This window comes from Cricetulus griseus, chromosome 2, assembly GCF_003668045.3.
Source record: "Cricetulus griseus strain 17A/GY chromosome 2, alternate assembly CriGri-PICRH-1.0, whole genome shotgun sequence".
In the NCBI taxonomy this organism is placed as follows: Eukaryota; Metazoa; Chordata; class Mammalia; order Rodentia; family Cricetidae; genus Cricetulus; species Cricetulus griseus.
Window position 1 is genome coordinate 178,468,058 of NC_048595.1, and position 25,402 is coordinate 178,493,459.

Genomic DNA, 25,402 nt, shown 5'->3' on the forward strand with positions numbered 1-25,402 from the left:
CTTTCGCTGTCTCTTTCCCTATACTCTTCAGGGCTGATTCCCAGAGGCCTGCTAGGTGGGAAGTTCATACTCTGCACGTGCCCTATCTCTGAAGGCTGCCTTCCCACAAGGCTCTGAACACACCTCCAGCCCAGGGGCCTGGCCTGGGAGGCACCTTTTCCTTCATGGCAGCTCCTAGGCTTCCAGACATGAGCTCATCAGAGCAGTTGATGCCAGGAAGGGAGGGACTGAGGGGAAGCAGTCAGGGCTGCCCAGATCAGGATACCATGGGCTCTGAGAAGTAGAGTGGGCACTGTTGTCAAAGGCTTTCCAGCTCTGTCCCATTGTAAAACAGGATCAAAACAGGCCAGGGGAGATTAGCAGGGAGAGATGGGAGCCAGGCTGAGTGCCCCAGCTATAGTACCATGCTGACCTCTGCTACCTACTGGCTTGCCAAGTGACCTTGGTTCCTGGGACCTCAATAACCCTGGCTAGCAATGAGTGGGGGAAGGTTGCTTAGGAACTAGGTTATAGTCAAAAACAGTCAGATTCTTCCTTCAGGGAGCTTGCTATATATTTGTATTTGCACACACACACACACACATATACATACAGTATACATATGTGTACATACACACATAGAGTTGGGCTTTTTGTTTTGGTTTGTTTTTTGAGACAGAGTCTCACTATGTAGCTCATGCTGGTTTGGAACTGGCTATATAGCTCAGGCTGGCACTGAACTCACAATCAGTCTCTTTCCATCTTCTGAGTGCTGAGATTACATTAGATATGTGCTGCCTTACCTGATTAGAAGCTAGAAGTTTTGTCTAAATTTTTTTAATTACATTTCTTTACTTGTGTGTGTGTGTGTGTGTGTGTGTGTGTGTGTGTGTGTGTGTGTGAATACATCTTATATGCTTGTGCACATGTACATGGTATGTGTATGGAGATCAGTAGCAGTTGGTTCTTTCCTTCCACCATGTGGGTCCCAGGCTTGGTGACAAGTGTCTTTATCTGATGGACCATCTTACCATGAGGTGCATTTGTTTTAACTGAGAGAATAAGACAAGGAATAAAAGAATGAGTAAATCAAGACAATTTCAGAGTGGGAGGGGATAGCATGGAAGGAAGCCCACTGTTGAGGTGGAGAGTAAGCAGAGGGGCTCCTTTGTGGCCAGGGAAGGCTTATCAGGGGCCATTGTGGCGAGGAGGTCTGAATGGTATTTGAAGGGTGTTCAGGGCTTCTTAGAGGAAACATGTCTAGAAAAGGACCCAGAGTCTTTGAAGGTACTGGTCTGGGTCTTGGAGGGTACTGCAGAGGATGGCGATTGGTTCACCCTCAGAGCTGGGTGTGGGTGGTGTGTGCTGGATGCAAATTGTACCCCCCCCACCAGGGCTTTAAAATGCAGGCCATAGGAGTTGGGCCTGATATCTGGCCAGAGGGAGGGCTTGATCTGCCTCTGGGGAGGCTCTGTGAGTTAGGTCAGTGTGTGTATAGAGCCCTTTGTGAACTATCCCTGGACACTGGGGCTCAGTTATTACTCAGGGTGACCGGAGGAGGAGTCTACATGACATAGCCCCCAGGCCTTGTAATTCCAGAGGCTTACCCAAAGCCCTTTTTCTGGAATGAACTCTTCACCAACTGGCTGATGCTGACATTCCATCACCCTGGGTTCATCTTTTCCACTCAGTAAGGCAGCCCACTATGGGTCTGTGCTGACCCTGCCCTGCCCTGCCCTGTCCTGTCCACCTCCCTGGATGTCACAGTCTATCTCTGTGTCACCTGCTTCCCGAATGGCTGGCACATTGTTGTGGTCAAACTTTGAGGTTTCATTCATGACTGCCTGAGAGTTCATAAGCACATTATGTAACCCCTCTGGACTCTTGTTTCCTCATCCATAAGACAGAGACAATACTGGGCCTTGTAGTCTTATGAAAATGGAGTGAGTTAATGATGAATACTTAAAAAATGAGCTACTACTTATTAATAGTACTTTCATGTTTTGGTCTCCATTAAAATAGCAAGCCCTTGAGCAGATGGCCACTCGCCCAAGGCTCCTCATATCTCCGTGTAAATTTCTTCTTGGTGTTTGGCCAGAGTGTTTTGGAAGTGGCAGGATGAGCCAGCACAATGGGTAGGACCTGGACTGAGTATAGGCTAGTGGTCTCAAGCAGCCCTTTGCTTCCTCCAGGCCTCAAGTTTCAGCTGTAAGGAATGAGCAGGAAGGATGGGAGGGAACTACTTTGTAGAACCCAAGATCATTGACCTGTAGTAAGGAAAGAACAGTTAGAGGAGACCGTGGTTGGGACAGTGGGCCAACTTGAGACCCTTGCATCCATTCCAGAATAAGATCCCTTGGAACCAACATGCTCCATAAATAAAAAAAAACAGTTTTTGAAAAGTATTTTTTTTTTGTTACTGTGTTCCAGTAACTGTGTTCCAGACCAGCCTCGCTGTTTTATGAATGGGGACCTGAGACATAGAGTAGCTAGTTCAGTGAACTCCAAAGACTGACACCAAAGACCACAAGCTTCATTACTGCATAACACAGTCCAGAGAGGCCAAGCCACCTTCTCCATATCACAGTGTCTCCTGATTTTCATTATCTCTAACCCTCAGGCCCTGGCAAGAGAAGCCTCTTGGGCTTCGGGGCCCAAGCCTCTGACATTGCATATGAGCCTTCTCCTTTCTTTCCTGCCCTTCTTCCTTGTGGGTAGGTAAAGGATGATGAAATGTGCTCCGTTGGTACATCAGGCAGGGGTAGCCCTGCCAGAGTGAATGTGGTTGACACTGAAGAGCTTGCAAGGGTGTGAATGCCTGAGCTGTAACAACCCATGCAGTCTGGCATGTTCCAGATAGGAAAACTGAAGTCACAGAGTCCAGAGATTGGTCCCGCACCTCCCAGACAGTTGGATACTATTCATTCTTGGACTTTTGTATCCTTTTGGTCACCACGGAGAGATAGGACACAGGGACCCTTTGAGAGCATACATGGAATTGGGGGTAGGGTGGAGAGGGTACTGATTAAAAAATAGACTGTCATGTGCATGAGGGCCAGACATGCCACCACCCAGCCTTTGGCCATTTGGCTTCCAGGGACCCAGCTGCTGGGCTCTTCTAAGGTCTCCTGCTGAGAGTCCCATCCACCAACCCTGGCTCTGGGCCTGAATCCACATGCGCTCAGCCATAGCTACTCTCTTCTTTCCTCCTGTACTCCTCCTAGTATCCAGGCAGATGGTTCTCTCATGGAGCTTGGGTGGGCCTGAAGCTCAGCTGTTGGCTTCTAGCCGTGTCAAGGATGTCTGGTGTCGCCATGTACTGGTTGTGTGGCCTCTGGTGAGACCCTGTCCCTCTCGGGGCATTAAGCAATGATAGAGGAATGGGATTAGTGAAAGTGCTTTATTTGCGGCTTTGGAAGTCTTACCCAGGTTCCTTCTTCCACGAAAACCTGGCAAACAGTGCTGGGGACTCCACACCAACAAGTGGCATGGCCTGTATAGGCCACTGCGTCTCAGTGAGGAACAGGGCCACAGAGCTGAGGTCTCACCCCCAATCATCTTGAAAATACTGTTCTTAACAGTTTTTCTGGTTGAGTGAGATTCACAGGGAGGTGAAGGTTTTGCAAAATGAGGTGCTAACAGGTCACTCCTCTGTTCTTTTCTCCTGGTGGACAAATGTTTGTCCGACCCCAGCTGTAGCCCAGGCACTGGAGGTCATAGCCAATGTCTCTGCCCTGTCAGGGTGGAGCAGACTGATATTAAAACAAACAGTGGTGGAATCTGATGAGTTGGGAGAATATTCTGAGGATGCCATGGTGAGAATGTCACTCCCAGGGGTAGAGAAGCTCACCACCTGCAAGCACCCCCAAAGAAGGAGACGTATGGTCAGAAAGGCACAACTGATGGGACAAGGGCAAAGAGGGGCTCAAGGTGGTGAATACAGGGAGGAAAAGGCCCTAAGGTGAAAAATGGTATCACATCTCCAACGAGCCTTTAAAGGAAGGCCAGGGAGGCTGGAGTGTTAGGAGGATGAGGCATCCCAAAGAGAGGTGCACCATGGGGCAATGGAGATAGTCATCCAGGACTGGAGCTCCAAAGGGATTTGAGGGGGACACTGAGAAGGAAAAGTCTCTCTGGAGCTGTGCCAAAGGCTGCCTGCATCCTCTTTCTTGTGATAGGTGCTGTCAGCGGGCCCCACACTCAGTTACTTCGTGGATGGCTGCTCACAGAGCATCCTCTTTGCTTGGATCATTGGCTTGTATCTGAATGCACTGCTCTGAGCAGGGTGTGGTGGTCCAGCAGCCACAGGTCAGAGCATGTCCTTGGGGTGGCAGCTCATTTGCTTGTACTCTGTGGAAGCCTTTTTCTTTGGACTCAGTTTCCCAACCAGTGTCCTAGAGAATAGTTTTTTTTTTTTTCTGCTCTCAAAATGGGGGCATGTGGTTTCAGTGGAGCATCACTAGAAATGCAGGTTCTCATTCCTCACCCCTGCAGCCACCCTCCCCACCCCCGAGTTACAGTGTGCAGTCTAACAAGTGTCCTACACCGTTCCCCTGTGCTTCAGAGCATGAGAACTGTTCTAGGCCAGGCATTTTCAAATTTGGAAAGAGTTCAAATCCATAGATGCTTCCTCCCTCTCCAAGGTTTTACATATAGTCTTCCTAGGCCTCTCTTTTACTCAAGAACTTGGTTGCTGGCCTCTAAGCACCCTTAATTCTCTGGGGTTCCCTATCTTGAGAGTCTAGAAACGTGGACTAACAGGGAGAGCAGTTGGCAGGCCACAGCCCTGTGACATTTTTCCTGCTTGTTCTCATTTGGTGCCCTGTCCTCTTCCCTTTGGGATCCCTGGAAGGGTAGCTGGTACTATTCTTAGCAGTTCAGGGTGGGGAGGAGAGAACATGCTGGTACATTATTTATGCCTCTTCGTCAACAGGGTTACATTCAGGGCTCCCAGGACATGGCCTTTCCAGCCTGGCCTTTGTCACTGTTGTGAGAAGCACATCTACTATGTAGCCCTGAGGTGAGAAAGTGCTTGGCACCGGGTAGAGAGGAAAGCAGGGTCCCAGACTTGGCAAATTGTTTTGGGGAACGCATATCAAGAAGGTGTATGGTCTGCAAAGGCCACTGAGTTCCCAGGAAGCATCTGAGTAGAGACCTTGCCCATCTTGAAAATAAATACTCTAGTGAGTGAGGTTGCATGGTGCTGTGGAAGTGAAGGCTTTGTCATCTGGCCTGTCACCCCACTTCAGCCTGTAAAGCTCACGCTGGCAAATGGAATGTGAAATACAGTGATGAACCCGGGATGTGGCTCAGGGGGTAGAATGCTAGCTAAACGTGCCTGAAGCCCCAGGTTCAGTCCTCAGTACCACACAAGCCTGGGTGTGGTGGTACACATCCATAATCCCAGCACTTGGGAAGTAGATGTAGGAGGATCAGGAGTTCAAAGTCATCTCCCCCTACACAGCAAGTTTGGGGCCGGCCTGAGTTACAAAAGACAGGTATGTGTCCCGCGCGATATTCTCGCCGGCAAGAATCATACAGGACATTCGGATTCTTCTGTAGGAAAGCTTTAATGCATCTTGAGAGAGGAGAGCATAAGCTTACCAGAGCGGAGACCCCGAGCCAAGAATCCCGTCCCCTAATAAAGGCTGGCAGCCCCGCCTGGGACGTGTCACCCTATGAATGGCTTCAGCTCCTCAGGCCATGTGAGCCACTGGATAGGCAGAGATCAAGGAAATGGAGAATTACCCAGCGCCTGCGAAATAATTTACATTCAGTGCCTGCAGGCACCATCATTGTAATGGAGAATGCAGGGACGGCTCCCTACAGGTATGCAGTCATACATGTGCAGTGTGTATGTACACTGAGAAGTGAAACGAGACTCTCTGCTTCTAAAAGTTAGCGTGTTAGTCAGAGCCCACGCACATCACCATCACTGGTGCATGAGCCATGGGCCTGTTGATGGGTACTTTGCATGTGTGTGGCCAATGCTTGCAACCACCCAACAGGGTAGGAATTTGGAGATTGTTACAGAGGTTCAGCAGATGGGAGGCTTGCTAATGGTCATCGTAGCTCATGATCAGGTTAGGTAGGGCAAAATGATTGTTTTAGATCAAATGCTAGCAAGTAGTTCCAGGGCCTTGGGGCTTTGCATACAGCCCAATGAGAGAGAAACTACCATGCTGAAAGACTAACTGGTTGAGGTTGTCCCATTGCAAGGAAGCTTGAGTCATTGAAGCCACATGTGTCAGAGTTTTCATGAGCCTGGAATAAAGGCCAGTTACCCTGTGGCTAAAACCAAATTATAAGGGATGAGTGGATCAGGCTGGAGGTGGCAAAGCCTCAGGCTGGAAGCGAAAGGCTGCATGCTATGAAATCCTGGGAGGTAGAATGGCCTTCTCTGGGTCCCTTCCCCACCTCTTGCTTTTTAGTTTTTCTTAGACAGGGTCTTGCTATGTAGCCCTGGCTGGCTTAAAATTCATGGCAATCCTACCTCTACTTTCTAAATTCTTTGGGTACAAGCACGTTTCCTAGTCTGTAGAGTGATGTAACAATCCCTGCTCTGCCTGTATTTCTGATAAATGAAAAGTACTACAGATCTTTGTGTGTGCAACTGTATCCTTTCTTATTAAGTTTTCTACTTAGCAGGCAGAATAACTATGTTTCATCATGGCATTATCACCCACAGCACTATGTATAGGTACATGTCAATAAACATTTCTCATACTCATCCCACATAATACACTTTTTCACATGGTTCATGTTATTAAATATATTTTTGGTTAATATTAAGGAGTCATGTTTTATTCCAGACCACAGTCTAGGCATCTGTCTATGTGTTTGCTAGCTATAAACTTAACTTATGGGTTGATGGGCTCTTAAGGCCCAGTGAGTCTCTAACCTGGCTGCATACCAGAGTTCCTTAGGTAGACCCATAGGTCTAGACTGGAGCCCAGGAATTGGCATGTGGGTCACCTGTAAGTTCTGATCTGGTCGAGAGAGAAAGGAACTTTCTGAGGCTTCAGGCTGGGGCTGGTCTTTCTCTGCCACTCCTCCTCTGTCCTGATCACTGTATAGGAAAGAGACGGGGCATCCATGGTCACAGCTGATGATGCTGACAGTGGCTATGGACACACTCAGTGCCGCACAGGTACTTTACAGGGCAGAAAGGGGGACATTCTCTTGAACAATGTTGTCTCCTGGGACACTCAAGCACTATATGGTAGATTTTAATTCGTCCCCGAAGAGAGAGGCTCTGACAGAGGTGCAGAGTCGTGGATTTCAAAGCATACCATTGGGTCACTGGTCCCTGTCCAGCAGCCTGTGCCTGTGGAGACTAGGTAGCCTGAAGGGACACATACCCTCCCACAAAATGTGTACCTGTTTCAAGTGTGCCCATGCTGGCCCAGCATGAGCACAGCATACTTCCATGTACATGCTGCAGGAGCTCACGTGTCCGTCCTGCCCACTGTGTTTAGTGTGTTCATGCCTGGGTGGGCTCTGCTGTGTGTCATGCAGATTTGAAACAGGCAGAACCTCTGTGTGGGAGCCTGTGTGCAAAGGAAGAGGTGCTGCCACCCGCTGGCATCTGTCCTGCCTTAAGGAAAAAGGACGAGATCCCAGAGAGAAGAAAGAGAGAAGGCTGTTGGAAAAGACTCTTTCCCTGTTTGGGTGAGGTATAGCCTGCCTCAGGACCTTAGCACAAGCTATCCCTCTGCCAAGCCACTCGTTCTCCTCATGGCCTCACTCAGAAGCACTTTCTCTGTGAAGATGCCCTTGATTGCCATAGTTAACTTTGCAAGTCACCTCTCCACAGGCTTAGACCTATGTGTGTATTTATTATCGTGCCCCCTTACTAAAATTTGCACATTCTGTGCTGTTTCTCTTTATACCCATGAACAATGTCCGACCCTTAGTTTGTGAGATAAATATTGGTTGAATTTGGGAGTGTGTACTACTTATGCTTATTTTCTTTAAACTGTCTGGTTATTCTCTCCCTAAGATGTGATACACCTGAGGCCACAGGATTGTATGTGTTTTTTGGGACACATTTGAGACTAACATAGCTATTAAGATGTTAAGGATTGGTCCCAGTGCAATTCCCCCACCCCTTTGAAGAGATGAGTTATCTAGGTCCAAAGAGGTTTAAGAATTAGCTCAAGGCCACCCAGATAGGACAGGACAGACACCAGAATCAAATGTCCTGGCCTCCTATGTTCATTTGTAGTTTGAGGAAAATGGGAAGTCAGGATTGGTCCATTTGGCCTCTCTGGCAGGATTCCTGTTGGGTCCAGGGAACAGTTAGGCCTGGAAATCGATGATAGGCATTGAAGTGGGTATGGTAGGGCCAGCATCTTCTAGCTCCCTGTAGTCCTGGTGCCCTCTTGGGTGCATGGCCAGCCAGAACCTATATAGGCTGCTCCTTCCCTGCTGGGATCTTGGACCTGGGACATGCCCCTGGTGGGCCTGGCAGGTGAACTATTCTTTTCTGCTATAGCATTTTGACTAGAGGTTCCTCTGGGGGTCCCCTGGGTAGAGGAAACGGGATGGGACTAGGCTTGGTTATAGACAGAGCAGAGGCTGGCTGGGGAAGAGAGGCAGAGGGGGCGAGAGACCAAGAGCCCCAGCCTTACAAGGCTCTTCAGAGGTGGCAAAGGCTGGAGTTAACTGCTGCAGGAGTGATCATGACTTTAAAACTTATAACCACCTCTGCATGTCACTTGCTGAGCCGTGACTAAGAAGTAGACTGTCTTTGTTATTTACTTGTTTGTTTATTTATTGAGACAGGGTCTTACTACGTACCCTTGGTAGGAGGCATCTAACTCACAGAGATCCACCTGCCTCCGCCTCCTGAGTGTTGGGATTTGAGGCACATACCACCACTCTCAGCTACTTATCCTTGTTTTATTGAGGAGGAAGTTGAGACTGGGAGACACAGTGACTTACTCAGGGAAGGTGATGGGAGACCTGTTGCACAGTAGCTAGAAGGGCGGGCTACCTGGAGGAGGCACCAGCTGACAGGAATGTAGGCAGGTGCTGGAGACCCACAGCTGACTCTCTAACCTAATGCTGTAGGGAATCCTCAAGTCTCAGAGCCTCGGTTTCTTTGTGTTTAGAATGGAGATAAGAATACTTAGAGCTCATGAGGATAAAGTAAAATGCTGAAAGAATGATTCTACGGGGCTGGAGAGATGGCTCAGAAATTAAGAGCACTGCCTGCTCTTCCAGAGGTCCTGAGTTCAATTCCCAGCAACCACATGGTGGCTCATAGCCATCTGTAATAAGATCTGGTGCCCTCTTCTGGCCTGCAGGGATACATGCAGGCAGAACACTGTATATATAATAAATAAATAAATCTTTAAAAAAAAAAAAAACAAGAAGAATGATTCTATGTAAAGGAGGAAGACCCCATGCATGGATGTGGTGGGTGGGTGGCTACTTGAGGAACAAGCGCACCTAGCCTCTGACAGGTTTGCTGTGGTGACTACTTGTGGCTGCCACACCACGGGGACTCCCAGCACCTCTGTGAGCAAGCCTCAGCCCCAGTATAGTCTTAAACCCTTGTGAGAGGCAGCAACAGGCCCCATCTCAGGAAAGGCACGAAGCTGTGCTGGGTTCCCATGCTGTCTACCCCAGTGAGTAGCCCAAGTGCCAAGTGCCAGCATGCTTGTGCCGTCATTATCATTCCTCCTGTGTTTTTTTCTCCCGGGGTTATTTATTTTTCTGAGAGGAAGGAATGTGGGGAATTTACCACAGGGCTGGCCTTCTTTTTTTTTGGCTGCACAGCAGCCTCTTCTATATGAAGGAAACAGCAGAAAGACAGATGGCAGAGTGGAGGAGGCAGAGGGGCCTGGCTGACTGTGGGACTGCACGGTGTGTGTTATATAACCACCCAGAGGTCCAAGGCATATCCCACAGTGCACGTAACCCAGGTCAGAGCCTCAGAGTTCCTGGGCTCCTGTGAAATGATACCCAGCTCACAGCATGCAAACTGGACTCCAGGCAAGGCTGCTGTCATTTTTGTCAAAGGTTTCTTCTCTCCATCTTGCTTTGGGCCATAGGGGTGGATGGGGCCAGACTACCTTGAGTCTTCCAGTGTCTGAAAACTGTCCTTGTTGCTTGGAGCATCCCCTCATTTCCACTTACAAAAACCTAAGGCAAAGCAAACCTTTGGATTACTTTATCCTGATTTCTCTCTCTCCCAGGTTCTGTGTTCTCCTGGTACTTCAGGGAATGTTCTTCTTCTTGGGTTTGACACAACGACTCTAGGTTTCATCTCCCATCCCACCCACAGGCTTGCTGTTCTTTTTTCAGTCTCCCCTCACCCACTAAGAGCCACTTTCCAGTCTAGAATCCAGATGAATCTGAAATTTGGCTCCAGGGCTGAGCGATGGAACAAAGCTGAAGATACAGAAGACTTCTTTGGATGTGGGGGTGCTGGTTCTTCAGTCCACACTTACCGAGCCCCCCCCCCCACATTGATTGTTCTGCCTGGGCTGAGGCATTTAGAGATGCTAGAGGCAGGCCTTGGCACAGAGCTCAGGGAAAAGGCCTCATCTTTGTGTAGGGCCCAGAGTGCGGCAGGCCCTGATGAGCAGAGATAAAGGGAAGTTCTCTTTCCTATCCTGACTTGCCACCTCTGTGTCTCTGGACCTTCATGTCCGCAGGGTTATTCATATGCTCTGTCTTGTGCTACTGACTCCTCTAAGAGACCTAAGAGACCTGCAGGCCAACCTTACCTCTCTTGTAGGTTCTTGTTCCCCTAGGCCTGATCTGGTTTCCATTTTGGGTTTTGTTCTCTCTCTCTCTCTCTCTCTCTCTCTCTCTCTCTCTCTCTCTCTCTCTCTCTCTCTCTCTGTCTGTCTGTCTGTCTGTCTGTCTGTCTGTCTCAACTGGCCTGGAACTCTCAGAGATCCTGACTTCCTTAGCCTCCAGAGGGGTAGGATTAAAGGTGTGTGTGACCATGCCTGTCCTGTTTTGGTTTGTTTTAAAATTTATAAATTTTTGTTTTATGAGTGTGGGTGTTTTGCCTGCATGTATGTTTGTGTATCATGTGTGTACATTGCCCATGGAGTCTAGAAGAGGGTGTTGTATTTTCTGAAATTAGAGCTATAGATGGTTCCCAGCACCCACATGGTGCTGAGTTTGGGTCTTCTGAGTTTGGGTCTCAGACCAAACTGAGTTTGGGTCTTCTGCAAGAGCAGTAAGACCTGTTGACTTCTGAGATACCTCTCCAGCCCCTGTTTTTTTTTATTGTTGTTTTGTTTTTGTTTGTTTGTTTGTTGTTTCCTAATAATTGGTCAATTTTTTGACACAGGTCTTACTTTGTAGCCTTGACTGGCCTGAAACTCATAAAGATCCACCTATCTCTGCCTCTCTAGTGCTGGGATGAAAGGCATGTGCCACCAGGCTGGCTGGCTTGTTGTTTTGTTGTAGACAGAATCTTATGTAGCCCAGCAGGCCTCAAACTTTCTGTGTAGCCATACATTGAACTTCTTGTCTTCCTGACTCCATCTCTGATGCTGAGATTAAGGCATGTACCACTGTACCTTGAATACAAGGCCTTTGTGCAGGCTAGGCAAGTGTTCCACATTGATCTGTATCCCCAGCCCTCTGGCTGCCATTTCTAAGATTCTGAAACCTACCAGCTATACATGAGTGATTTAGCCAGTAGAACAGGCAAGAGGGATGCTATGGCAGCCAGGTCCTACCAGGACCTCCTACTCCTTAAGGCCCTGGTCAGCCAGCAGTCTGTCTTTTACCTGCAGGGATAGTTGGCAGCTGATCTGAGCTTGTCTTCTTCTATCTGTGCCTGTCTGGTGCCCCTTTGACAATGGGAGAGCCGGGGGGGGGAGGAGGGGACCAGGAGCATCTGGAACTCAGCAGCTGAAGAGTGGCAGTTGTCATCCTCACCGAAGATGTGTGCAGGAAGGGGTGCAGGAGTGGAGCATGTGTGACCCTGCCCTCAGGCTCCTTTAGTCTATGGGGGACAGAAGACCCAGACCTTGGAAGTCATGAAACAAACACTGGGAGAGACACCCTGAGTGATCTACAGCTCCAACTAGCCATGTGACTTGTTCTAAGTCACAGCACTTCTGCAAGACATGTCTTCTCTGAGGTAGAGATGAGGTCACTGCTAGCCTCAGGGCTGCTGTGATGAGAGTAAAGCAAGGTCCTGTCATAGTTCCTAGCAAACAGCAAGCTCTCCCTGAAGTGAGACTGCTCACAAGTGATTATGGCCCTGGGCAGTACAGTTTAAGCACTGACAGGCTGGAAAGCTTTTGGGAGGGGCTGATCACATTCAAAGTGGGTGAGAGGCTGGGGGCGTGGGACATGTAGAAAAAATGGGAAGTAGAAGGCTTCAAGTGGAGACGTTCCTGATCCTGTTTCCAGGCAGGAACTCGAGGGCAGGAGTGGGAACCGGGAACCACTGTGCTCTCAGCCATTGCCAAGGACACAGAAAGAGAGTGCTTGCTCAGGTAGCTTTGCTATCAGGACCCCGGAATGCTGGGATGAGGCAGACCCTTCTGGCTCTCCCATAGCTTGGAGTTCTGAGCAGGAGAGAAGCAGGGCCTGGGAGGGAGGACAAGTGAATCTGGTGAATCTGGCTGCGTGGGGTGGGTTGATTGGCGGGGGAGAGACTGGGGGTGGAGAGGCCATTTAAAAGGCAGTTGCAGAATCGTTTTCCTGATAAAGAGCTGGGCTGAATCATCTGTGGAGGAGAGAAGTCATATCTAGCTCCTCCGGGTACTGTCAAGGTGGGATTTTCCTCTCTCATCAGCCAGGAGCTTGGCTGCCTGTCCCAGAGGCTTTGAGAACGGAGGCCAGCGGCAGAGCATCCTGGGGAAGCTGGGCTGCAGGGAGGACCCAGTCAGAGTGAGTAAGCTGAACACTCAGAGGGGCCTTTGGGGTTTGGGGTGTGACTCAGGGCGTGTGGCATCCCCTGTCTGGCCTATTTTCCCTTCCAGAGCCAGGAAAGAGGCAGATGGGGATTTCTGCCAGCCTGTTAGTAGCAAGACTAGACCTAGCCCTAGGGATCCCACTCCTATCCCTGTGTGCCCTTTGTCTGGCAGCCCTTCTCTCCCAAGTGTGGATCATTGCACAGGGAGATGTGTAGGTCTGTGTCCACTGTCAGAACGCACTCACCATGCTTCTGGCATGGATGCCTCCTTCGGGGTCTGTGTCACATCCCTCTCTGCAGGGAGGATGTGAGGCTGGGCTGGCAAAGGGGCTAGGTTATTACTCAGACCTCCTCATTTTCCTGCCCCAGCCAAGCCAGAGGCTGTATTGTGGCTGGGACATTGGGTCCTTCCTGACCCCACCAGGGGGGCAGTTTACCCAGCCTGTTTACCCATCCTGTTGCCAAGGTTCCCAGGCTGCTACAATGGGCTGCCTCACGCCAACCTCTGTTCCCACCTCTGACTCCCATCCTCCCCGACTGGCCTTGCCTGGACACTCCCATTGACGGCACTAGTGTGGAGAAACATTTCCTTGAATTCTCAGTGTCCTGACCTTCTGCTCTGGCCTCTCTTCCCCTGCCTTGGATCCCTTCCTTTGGCTCAGATGGACAAGTGATGGGCAGGATTAGGGGGCTGTCTACAAAAGGTGATAAGGACCAGGAGTTGGAGAGAGGGCTTGCTCCTGCTAGAGCAAAACTAGAGCTCAGAGTTTACTGACTCCTAGCCTTCTAATCCTACTCCTCCTCCACCGGCATTTCATAGCCTGTCATTCATTTCTATCTTAGTGAGAATAAGTTCATTAGCTTCTCCTAAAAGGAAGAAGTGACAGGAAGCAGCCAAGGGGCATTGATGGGATGGGGAGCTGGGGGCCTATAGACTACCCTAGGGGAACCTTGACCTTCCTTGATGTCCCTCCTGATGAGGGTCTGAGCTAGAAAGCCAGTCAGACTTCCTGAGTTCTGAATTGTATCTCCTTCACCTAAAACTGTTTGACAGTTGAGTGGGCATCTCTGAGCCTGGCTGTCATCTACGAAATGGGAGTAGCAACAGTGTTATCCTTTGGGATCACCACCTTATGGATGAACAAAGCAATGAGCATGGAGTGCTGTCCATGGGTTGGTGTCATGGCATCCCCACCTTCCTGAGGCAATGTTCTTTCTTTGAGCCTCTCCTCCACTCTGGATCTGCCCTGTCTTACCTGACTCCAGACAGCTCTTCTCTTCATCTACCCTTCAGTCTTCTTCCACCTGTCCAGAGCTCTATATGGACCTTCAGAGACCTAGGCTAGAAGAAAGGGCATCATGACCTATGCTACAGCCAGGCAGTGAGGGCTGCTGGTCCCTGTGGCTAGGGCTCACCTCTGAACTCTCTAAATCCAAGAAGCAGAATCTTACAGGTTTGCCATTGCCAGAGGTGGCATTGTCCTAGGAGACTTTAGCTGGCACGTCCCCTGTTGCTTATAACAAGGGACTCCAGGGTACCTTTGGTTGGTCAAATCCTGCCCCACCCCACCCCCATGTTTATGCAAATGACAAAAAAATTGCCAGGTTTGTTGGCTGGGTTGGCCCCAAACCTCCTGTCAAATTCCATTTTTACAGCGTCACTGCAGCTGCCCTTGGGGGCCGAGCTCCACCAGGAGGGAGACTCATTCCCCTCCGGCCCCTTCTGCCATTCCTCTTAGAGCTTAGGGGCAGCTCCAAACTCACAGGAGAGAAGGGTCATTCAGGGCAGGTTAGGATATGATGAGCCTGGCTGGAAGTCAGCAGCCTCCTGTGTCACCTCCTCTTTGTGACCCTTCCTTTTCCTGAGCCTCCCAAGCTGGCTTCTTCCCAAGGACCCTTCACAGTGACGTTGGAAGATGGGGTTGGAGAGTACAGTGTATATGTGAGGGGTTATGGGGGACACAGGACTGCCCTGAATCAGGAACAGGAGGAGGGAGGGGTAACGTTCAGGGGTGGGGAGTGGCCTGGATACTCAAACACCAGGTTGCTGTCTATCTGCCTTACACTGTGTAATCCTGCCAGTCAGGATCCTGGTGCTCTGTGTGACAAGAGCCAGGTGTAAAGGGAGCTCTGTAATGCTGAACATCTCACCTCCGTGTTCTGGTCTTTGTTTTTTTGTTTTTGTTTTTTTGTTGTTGTTGTTTTTTGTTGTTTTTTTCTCATCAACACAAGCAGCACAATAGCAGTTTGTGCCTTTTAGGGTAGGGTAACTGTGAGATTCCAACAGCACATGTAAAGCGCATGTAAGTGTGTAGTGTGTGCTTAATCAAGGTTATCTGTAACTGCTGCAAGTTTGTCGTAAGCAACGTTAGTGAGCTCTTTATCCTGGGTCATAGGGGATGGGTTTGCATCTGTGAATCCTCCAGGCAATGTCAGGCCATGAAGTAAAGCTGTTCACTAGTGTGGCAGCAGCGGCAGTGGTAGGGTGGTGGTGGCGGTGTTGGCAGTGGTGGTGTGGCAGTGGTGGTGCACAGAAACACACCAAGATGTGGAAGCCATTGGATGAATTTATGGTTGAGAGGTCTGTACTAGTGGGAGGCACACTGCGGAGTCATGAGCCCATGTCAGCTGGGTGTGTAAACAAGTTTTGCACATGCAGGGGTATGGCTTTAGGGGTGCAAGGATTTCGTGGGGGATTGTGCTGTGACAGCCTCCCCTAAGACGCTGAGACTCTGTGGTGCTTCTCCATAATGTGAGTCCCCTGATGTTTATCCTTCGGGATACTGTCTGTCCCCATGAGCAGAGTAGAGTCACAGTGGCCGGTTCCTCCTGGGGTAGCATGAGCCTCCTTTGTCCTTTGCTCTGGAGTTGATGATGACAGACCCCTTGTACTTGTCATCTCAGGGTGGTCCCCAGCTATTTCTCATCTAAGGAGCCCATGGCTCTGCAAGGAGGTAAGAGCTTGCCAAGATCATAGGGATAGCCCAGCCAAGGGACTTGGTTTTGGGCCAGTGGACCTGTTTCCAAGCCGAGCAGAGGAGGTAGACACTGCATGGTCCACACATTCCCTATGACTTTCCCATGTGTGGAAACCTCATTGTAGCTGTCCCAGGGGAATGGCCTGGCTGAACACTTCATGTTTTACACAGTGGGTAACTGGGGTGGAAGAGGAATACCACAGTTGGGGTCGGCTCTGTGCTGTCATTGTGGCATCAGTGGGGAGCTACAGGTGTAGTAGATAGACAGGAGGTTGGAGCCAGAAAACCATGAAACATTGTACCTGGTCTCCATGGACCTCTCTGCTGACTCCAGCATAGGGGGGGAGGGGCTTTGCCCTGGATACTCACTGGATCTCAGTTTCCCCATCTATAAAATGGGATAGTGGTAAACTACCTATTTCCTCTATCAAAGCACTTACATCTCTCAGAGTCCACAAACTCTGAGCCAGGCTGGCAAAATGCCTAGGAAGACTGTCCCTGGAGACCCATCAGCCTGTCAGGGCCAGAGCTAATTAGGGTGAGTTAGGAGGGAGGGCAGGGTCAGATTCCTCAAGAGCTAATTAGCTTCCCACAGTGGGGGAGGGGTTTTCTCAGCCACTGAGTAAGTATGACCCTGGTCATAGACTGATTCCCCCAGCTGCCTGTGACTCATCTGTCCAGGCATCTTTGTTTATTCATTGTTCAACAGCGTTGAGCACCGAGTGCATGCCAGCTGGGCACTGTGGACAGAAAGAGAAATGGTGACCTCGCTTACTAGGGGGCCAACCCATGACCTCTGTCTTTTCCACTTGCCACTGCCTCTTCCCCCAGAAAGACCCTGAACACAGCTAAGGAATGATTCAATCTTTACCACCTGTAGTTGTGTGGCCTTGCATCTGTCAGGAATCTCTGAACTTCCTCATAGAAGTTTCTCTCTTCTGCACTACAGGCACACAATGGCTGTCACCCAGTGCACTTGGAAGAGCACGACGAATGAATACAGTGGGCCAGTGTAGCTACTATTCAGGGGTGGGAACACTGCCATGAAGCCACGGCTACTTTTTTTATGTGAATGTGTTAACTGCCCCCCCCCCTTTTCTTTTAAAGACAGGTTTCTCTGTGTGGCCTTGGCTGTCCTGGAACTCACTATGTAAAATAGGCTGTCCTCGAACTCAGAGATCTACCTGCCTCTGCCTCCCAAGTGCTGGGATTAAAGGTGTGCACCACCATGCCTGGTGTGTTAACTTATTTTTTTATTTTTTATTTTTTTATTTTTTTGGTTTTTCAAGACAGGTTTCTCTGTGTAGCTTTGGAGCCTATCCTGGCACTCACTCTGGAGACCAGGCTGGCCTTGAACTCACAGAGATCTGTCTGCCTCTGCCTCCCGAGTGCTGGGATTAAAGGCGTTCGCCACCAACACCCAGCGTTAACTTATTTTTTAACAAAGAAGTCTTGGGGGGCAGCTGAGATGTGTCAACAGGTAAAGGTACTTGCTTCACAAGCCTGGTGACTGAGTTTGATTCCCAGAACCTGTGTAAAGGTAGAAGAGACCTGACTCCACACATTATCCTCTGACCTCCACACATGCAACATGGTACATGCTTCCCCATAATGATAAACTCAAAATTCCTTTAAAAATACATCTTAGCACCATCTTTCTATACAATATCAAGAAAATGACCATACTGTGAATTTGAAAATATGAAGGACCCCCAGGAAGGCACATGGAAGGTATTCTGGGGTTGCTTTGCACATTTGGGAATCTCTAGGTTAAACACTATTCTGCGAATTGGGGTCAGAGAGGTAAACATGTCAAGCGAGCCCCTCAGAGCTGTGCTTGAGGTGAGAAGATAAATCAGGATATGCACAAACACTTTACTTTCAAACAGTGGTGAATGTAGAGGAAAGGCAGAGATAAGACAGGAGACAGGAAGGCCCCACCAGGGAGGGCATGCTGTCAGGTGAATAGATAGTCCCAGCACATACAAGGCCTTACTTGGCCATGCCTTGTCTTTCTTCCTCTTCCCCATCTTTAGTGTAGAAGACAGGCAGAGTTGATGTGAAACACTCTCAAGGGGTGAGAGTGACCAGTGGCCAGAGGGACCATGGGAGATGTAGTTAGTGAGGTTGGGAAGTACTGTATTAGCATCCTTCCAGGGCAGTCCAGTGGGCAGGCCATCCTGAACAGTGGATCAGCTTTATCCCTGAATCTTCATGACAGCTGATTCTAGGGAACCTGAGTAAAGATCAGATTTCAAAGAAAGGGTCAGATGTGGGAGGGCGTGGTGACTGTCTCTCTGTACACCCATTTGCTAACTAGGCCTGTGTACTCTCTGCAGCATTAGGCCGGAGCACTAGCCTCACTGAAAAGGATCTCAAGGAGGCCAAGGCGTGGAGTCAGCAGATTGCAGCCCAGCTGACCACCCCTCCCAGCTCCAACTCCCGAGGTGTCCAGCTCTTCAACAGGCGCCGGCAGAGGGTGAACGAGTTCACCTTGGAGAGCCGTGGCCAGAGGCCACCAAAGCTCAGCCAAGAGGCCCTCCAAGCAGGGCATCCTTTGAGCCCCATAGGCCATGCCCCAGGGCTCAGTCTGAGACCTCCATCACCACCCAAGCCAGGCCCTCCAAAGCACCCCAGCTCCCGAAGCCCCAGCAGAGGGGTTCCTGGTCACATCATGGAGGAGTACTCAGAGGAAGCCAGTCTCCTGCGGCACCTGGAGAAGGTTGCCAGTGAGGAAGAAGAAGTGCCACTGGTGGTTTATTTAAAGGAGAATGCAGCCTTGCTAACAGCTAATGGGCTGCACCTGTCCCAGAGCCGAGAGACACAACAGTCCTCACCAAACCCTCCAGCTACTGAGCCACACGGTCCAGCTGCAGACATCAACCAGAACCCCTCCTCGCCCGGTGCCACACTCACCACACCAGCGTCCAACAGCCACCACAACCAGCCCGCCACGGATGTGAATCAGAATCCCCCAGCCACTGTCACCCCTGTCCAACAGAATTCACCTGAGGCACAGTGTCCCCCAAATGGCACACCTGATTCCAAACCCAGCACTCCATGTGCTGATGGGCAGCGCCAGGTGCCAACAGAGGAGGTGAGATCCAGCATTCTCCTGATTGATAAGGTGTCAGCTCCATCACCTGCCACCAGCACCACCTTCTCCAGAGAAGCCACTCCGCTCTCCAGCTCTGGGCCACCAGCAGCAGATCTCATGTCCAGCGCCCTGCTCATTGACATGCAGCCTAGCAGCCTACTGGCATCAGCAGAGCCAGAGATGTCAGGACGTGCAGCTGTCACCACGCCCACTAAGGTGTACAGTGAAGTGCATCTCACACTAGCCAAGCCTGCATCAGTGGTCAACAGGACGGCCAGGCCTTATGGGATCCAGTCTCCAGGGAGTACCAGCCAGATAGAGCAGAGTCCTATGATGGGAAGACGACATTTTGGAGAGAAGGCCTGGGCTCCCCCGGCTACCACCGTGGTGGATAGAAGTCCCCAGCCACAAAGGCACATAATGTCCCGCAGCCCCATGGTAGAAAGGAGGCTGGTTGGGCAGCGAAGCCCAGTCCTGGAGAGACGCCCCTTAGGAAGCTTCACCCCACCCCCTACCTATGCTGAGACTTTGTCAACAGCCCCTGTGGCTTCCCAGGTTAGGTCTCCTCCCTCTTACTCTACCCTATACCCCAGCTCTGACCCCAAGCCGCCTCATCTGAAGAGCCAGGTAGTCCCTACCAACAAGACAGGCATTTTGGAAGAGTCTATGGCCCGCCGAAGCAGCCGGAAATCAATGTTCACTTTCGTGGAGAAGCCCAAGGTGACCCCGAATCCAGACTTGCTGGACCTAGTGCAGACAGCTGATGAGAAGCGGAGGCAGAGAGACCATGGGGAGGTGGGCATGGAAGAAGAGCCCTTTGCCCTGGGAGCTGAGGCCTCCAACTTCCAGCAGGAGCCAGTAGCTCGGGACAGGGCCAGCCCTTCAGCCACTGAGGAAACTGTCCCCGAGTGGGCCTCCTGCCTCAAGTCACCCCGTATCCAGGCCAAGCCGAAGCCCAAACCCAACCAGAACCTCTCGGAGGCCTCAGGGAAGGGGGCTGAGCTCTATGCCCGCCGCCAGTCACGGATGGAGAAATACGTCATAGAGTCTTCAGGCCATGCTGAATTGGCCCGCTGCCCTTCACCTACTATGTCCCTGCCTTCATCCTGGAAGTACTCCACAAATGCCCCTGGGGGCTTCCGAGTGGCATCCCTAAGTCCAGCGCGGACTCCACCTGCCTCTCTCTACCACGGCTATCTGCCGGAGAATGGGGTCCTGCGCCCAGAGCCTACCAAGCAGCAGCCATACCAGATGAGGCCTTCACTCTATGCTCTGTCTCCCGTCAAGGAACCTGCCAAAGCCTCATCACGTACCACCTCATCACGCACTCCGTCACGCACTGTCTCACCTCGTGCTGCCTCCCCAGCCAAGCCTAGCTCCCTGGACCTGGTGCCCAACCTGCCTAGGGCAGGCCTCCCACCATCTCCTGCTCTGCCTCGGCCTTCCCGCTCCTCCCCAGGCCTCTACACTGCCCCTGTCCAGGACAGTCTCCAGCCCACCGCTGTGAGCCCCACCTATAGCAGTGACATCTCCCCCGTGTCTCCCTCCAGGGCATGGTCTCCTCGAGCCAAGCAGGCCCCCAGGCCTTCCTTCTCTACCAGGAATGCTGGAATCGAGGCCCAGGTGTGGAAGCCTTCTTTCTGCTTCAAGTAACACATCCCAGTGCCTGTCTTGCCCCCTTCTCTGTGGGTCAGATGTGGCAGGATGTGGCTCAGGGCTCAGTGAGGAAGATAGGCACCCATGGATTAAGGTCTGGCATTGCCAACAGCTAGCTATGTGACCCTGGGTGGACCATCTCTCCTGTCTGAGCTGTAGACAAAGGGGTTTAGACTCCATATCTGGGTGGTGAAGAGGGTCATGGAGAGAGAATACCCACAGAGGGTCCTGATAAGCAGAGAATCTTCCCCTGGCCCTGCAAGCTTCAGGGATGGGAGTCTGATGACGGTGTCTTGCTGGGAGAAGGCCCAGAGGGGTCTTCATGGGGACTTCCGGAACAGACAGCCTTTCTGGCACCCGTGAATCTGCAAGTACTGAGTGTGCCTTACTCATAGGGCTCAGCTCCTGGCATCTGGTTTCCTGCTTCTGGATTCTCACCTTCACAGGGTGTTTCTTCCCCTCTGCCTTCTGGACATTTCCTCTCTACCACCTCAGAGAGCTTTGCCTGGCTCCACCTCCTCTCCTGAGCCCTCTGCTACCTGTGGACTTAACACATCACTGTTTGCTGATGCTTGTCTTCCTGCTCTCTGAGACTCTGCTGCCTCCATGCCCTCTCCGGGACCTGACTCTATGCAGGGAGGGAAACTCCTGGGCCCAGACCTCAGTCCTGCTTCCAACTGCCTTGCCCTCACTCTTCTGGGGTGAGGGGACATCCCAGGGAATCCCTGAGAAGAATGTCATTTAGAGGGCTATGCAGATATGGGTATGCTGTTAGGAGAGTGACCCTTTAGTGATACAGTAACCTCAGCCAAGGTCTCCCTGATCGAAATAAGCCATCTCAGTGCGACAGCATGGGGCCAGGAGAGGCAATGGAGAAGTGTTCTAGACTCACTCACACTTCCCATTTTGCTGGGTGACTTTGGCCAATTCACTTTTCTTTTCCGGGTCATAGTTTTCCCATGTACACAGGGTCTTCCAGTTGTGACAACCTTTGAAGATTGAGAGATGAGGCTGGTGCAGTGGGATACAGGTCTTGGAGGCGAGGGAACTGTCATGTAGAAAGGATGGGCTGATGCTGCAGGACGCAGGAACTAGTTTTCCAATGGCCTGGTGAGGTACAGTCAGAATGAGCGGCTGCAGCAAACCACAGTCGGAAGCCTGGGCTGGGCCAGCTTAAGCTTGGGATCAGCTGGTGACAGTGGAAACATGGCACAGCTCAGAAGAGAGGGACAGAATAGACTCTAGAACTTTGAGGGGGAAAAAAAAAAGCCTTGGACTTAGACATGGGTTCTGACAAACTGAGTGCACACCTCGGGCCTCAGTTTCCCCATTCATGCAGAGGGTGTAAAGTCATGTAGTCTGAGACCTCCACGCCCTGCTTCCCTTTGATGTGACACAACACCCATCCCACCCCCCTTCCCCTAGAACTAGTCGTTGTTGGGGGCGAGAGAATACAGAGACACAAGAAGACACATTTAGATGGAATCTGCCCAAGACTCGGGGCTAGGACCACCCACTTCCTCTTCCCCAGCCCTATTTCTGGGCTCCCAGAGGGGCAGGGGTGGTGGAGGCGGTGCCCGTGCTGGGCTGAGTGCGCAGTTTTCATGAGCTTTGGGCTTGTCTCCATGGGAACAGGGGTGCCTTGTCAGTGAGCTCATCCACACAGAAGAAGGGATGCATGTGGGAACTGTGAGTGAGCGCGGCTCCTTCAGGCCAGGTCTTCCCAGAACAGACCCTGCTCTTTTGAACCTGGGGTGGGGGTAGGGGTGGCAGTGGGGGAGCCCCTCCTCCATCCTGCAGCTCTTGCCACCAGGCTGAGCTCTTTGCCACTTGGTTCTGTCCTGTTCTCAATACACTCTATCTCAAATCTGTCTTGCTTCTTTCTTCTGCGCTGTTGCTACCATGGGTTGGGGCTCCCTCTCTCCTCCCTGGTTCCAGCCTGGAAGTGGAGTGGAGCGCCTCAGCTGCTGTGTGTGCCTGGAAGTGAGGTTGTGTCCCTGCGTGCTACAGTGCCTGTAGTGGGTCTGGATTTGCTAGTGTCGGTCAAGTGCTGCCTAGGAAAGAGGACACTTTCTTCCCTTTACTCCTTTCCCGAGGCTGGCCCAGATTGCATTGAGGACAGAGGAAACACACTGCCTTATGGCCCACATTGGTTTGAAGCCCCCCTCCCCTTTTTTTAAAAGATAAGGTCTGTAGCAGAGACTGGTCTTGAACTCATGATGATCCTCCTGCCTCAGCCTTCTGAGTACTAGGACTATAATCATGAGCTTCTGTGCCTAGTTCTGTTGCTTACTCTTTTTGTTTTGTTTCTTGAGATGAGGGCTTACTGTGTAGCTACGGCTGGTCTGAAATTTGCCAGATAGACCAGGCTGGCCTTGAACTTGCAGAGATCTACCTGCTTCTGTCTCAAGGCCTAGGATGAACAGAGTGCATCAGTATGCCTAGTTCTGATATACTGGGTCTGTTTGAGTTTTTTCTTTTCTTTTCTTTTGGGGTGGAGGTGGGGAGAATTGAAGTGTCTTCCACCAGAAATTTCACTGTTCAGTCTCCAGTTCCCCCCTCTTCTTTTTCATGTAAATTGGACTGTTTCCCACATTTATCCTGCCTGTCTCTCCTGGTGGAGAAGAAAAGGCTGTGGGGTCAGTCCCTGGTTCCTGTGTGAGTTTGCATAGCCCCTGTCTGTCTCAGGCCCTGCTTCCTGCTTCCCCTGGTTCTTCCCAGTACAGTGACTGGGCTGCAGGAGGTGGCCCAGGAGTTCTGTGGTCTCTGACAGTACTGTGTTGACTGCTCAGCTTTTGTCTCTGCCCTCTCCATGCATGTCCCCACCAAGAGGCTGGGGTGACTGGCTGCTACTACCTGAATTTTCACCCATTGAATTTTCAAGGAGTTTGGAAGACCCAGTGCACTGGGCTCTTTGGTGGAAAGTGCACAGCAGGATTTCCTTCATCCTTTCTGTATTGTGCCTCCTCTGCCCCCACATGGTCAGCCCTGAGACCCTGAGACATGGCAGTGAACATGAGGTCAGACTTGGCTCACCTCCACAGCTCAGCCTGTCCCTGAACCATGCATGTCACTTCATAGTCTTGGCTAAATTTGATGACTCCTTTCACTTGTTGGATCCGGTAATCCCCTATGACCAGGAAAGGCAGAAACAAAATTTTAGAGATTTTTCAGACAGTTCTCACAGCTCCTCTAGCCTCTTCCGGTTCTGCCTTAACATTGTTGACTGGGGCCAGGTGCACACCTTTGATCTCAGCACTCAAGAGGCAGAGGCAGGTGGATCTCTGAGTTCGAGGCTAGCCTGGTCTACATAGGGAGCTCTAGGACAGCCAGGGCCACATAGAGAGACCCTGTCTAAGACAACAACAACAAAATATTTGCTGACTGACTTGGGCCATGAACTCAGGTGGCACTCATTATATAATGGGGCATATCTGAGCCCCTTTGATGGGCTTTTGGCTCTGAGACTTTGGTCTCAGCCTCCAGTCCTTCCTGTCTCACCAGGAGCAGGGACCTCCCTTGAAACTCTTCTCTATAAGCCTGTGGTATGCCTCTCACAGGTGACCTGGCTGCAAGCTGGGATGTGTCACACACAGAGAACAGCTCTCAGAGACTCTGTCTTGTATACGCACAGACAGCCCTGACCCTGGGAATAAAGGAGGGAGGGGAGACCTTGTGCTGAGCCTTAAATTGCTCCCTCAGTGAGCTTGAATACCCTAGAATGGTCTCCAGAGATCACTGTGGCATTACATCCCACCAAAAAGGTCCCCTTCTGGTTCTTCCTAATGGTCCTTTCCAGTGAAAGGGCAGAGGTTGGATTCATCTGGCAGTTGTTGTGTGATTGGAGAATATATGCCATCTACCTCTCTTTTGATTGGGAGGGACTAAATTCTCCATTGGTTGAAAGGATGACTGGCAGAAAGAATGGATCTTGTGGGTGATTACAGGCGCTGATTGGGATGAAGTCACTGGCTGGACCCAATAGCTTAGGACTTAGATGAATGGATGATTGTTAGTGAATGTGGCCTCAACTAAAAGCCCAAGTGGAACTGCTTATTTCTGGAATATGGTGAACAGCTAGATAATTTAAAGTATGTGTGTTTAGTGTGTTTAGCCTGTATTCCTAAGCCCTCCACTTTCAACCCTCTTAACATTGTTTGAGCATGGTGTAGCCTTTGGAACACACACACACACACACACACACACACACACACACACACACCAGTGAGGAGAACACTCTGGGCTTTTATTTACACCTTTTGGCTTCGTTTTCCTCCATAGTAAAATGAATGTGATAAAGCCAACTTCCTAACCAGTCTTACCTAACTGGGAGAAGTGAGAGGTGATGGGTGAGGATGAAGCATTTAGATGGATAAGTACACCAATAGGTAGGAAATGAGTTTGTCGCCATAGCCGTGTGGTGCTTTGTAACCTCAGAGATGTTCAGCACCTGGTTTCACAGAACCTATCTCACTGTCCCTGGTGCCAAGAGGTGCAAACGGGGAAATGCTGAACAGCAGTTCGGCTTCCTTTTGTGTCCCCATCTGCCAGTAGGAACTTCCTCCTGCCAGGCACCCAAGGAAAAGAAGTGAGGAGGTGATTCAAAACATAGTAAGGACTGAAATGATCCTTCCTGAGGCCCAATCTTAATTGTGGCAGTTAGCATTTTTTTAAATTACAAACTGGACTTTGTGGCACATGCCTGTAACTATTCCAGCACTCAAAAGAGGTGAAGGCAGGATCAGAAGCCCAAAGTCATCCTTAGCGACATATTGAGGGCCCAGCCTGGGC

At 50.7% G+C, this 25,402-nt stretch overlaps 1 protein-coding gene and 1 long non-coding RNA gene across 2 annotated transcripts in view; one reads left to right on the forward strand and one right to left on the reverse strand.

Moving 5' to 3' along the window:
• The window catches only part of Synpo (synaptopodin), a 52,754-nt gene that overhangs the window by 24,151 nt on the left and 3,201 nt on the right, over positions 1–25,402 (forward strand). The window contains exon 3 of the mRNA XM_027402829.2: positions 18,198–20,578. Within this exon, the coding sequence (XP_027258630.1) occupies positions 18,198–20,578 (2,381 nt within the window). The remainder of the gene's footprint in view (positions 1–18,197; positions 20,579–25,402) is intronic.
• LOC118238339 lies at positions 9,378–14,406 on the reverse strand. Its single transcript, XR_004768328.1, has 3 exons — positions 14,297–14,406; positions 14,137–14,222; positions 9,378–10,131 (listed from the first exon to the last, which is right to left on the reverse strand). It is a non-coding gene; the product is annotated as an uncharacterized LOC118238339 (long non-coding RNA).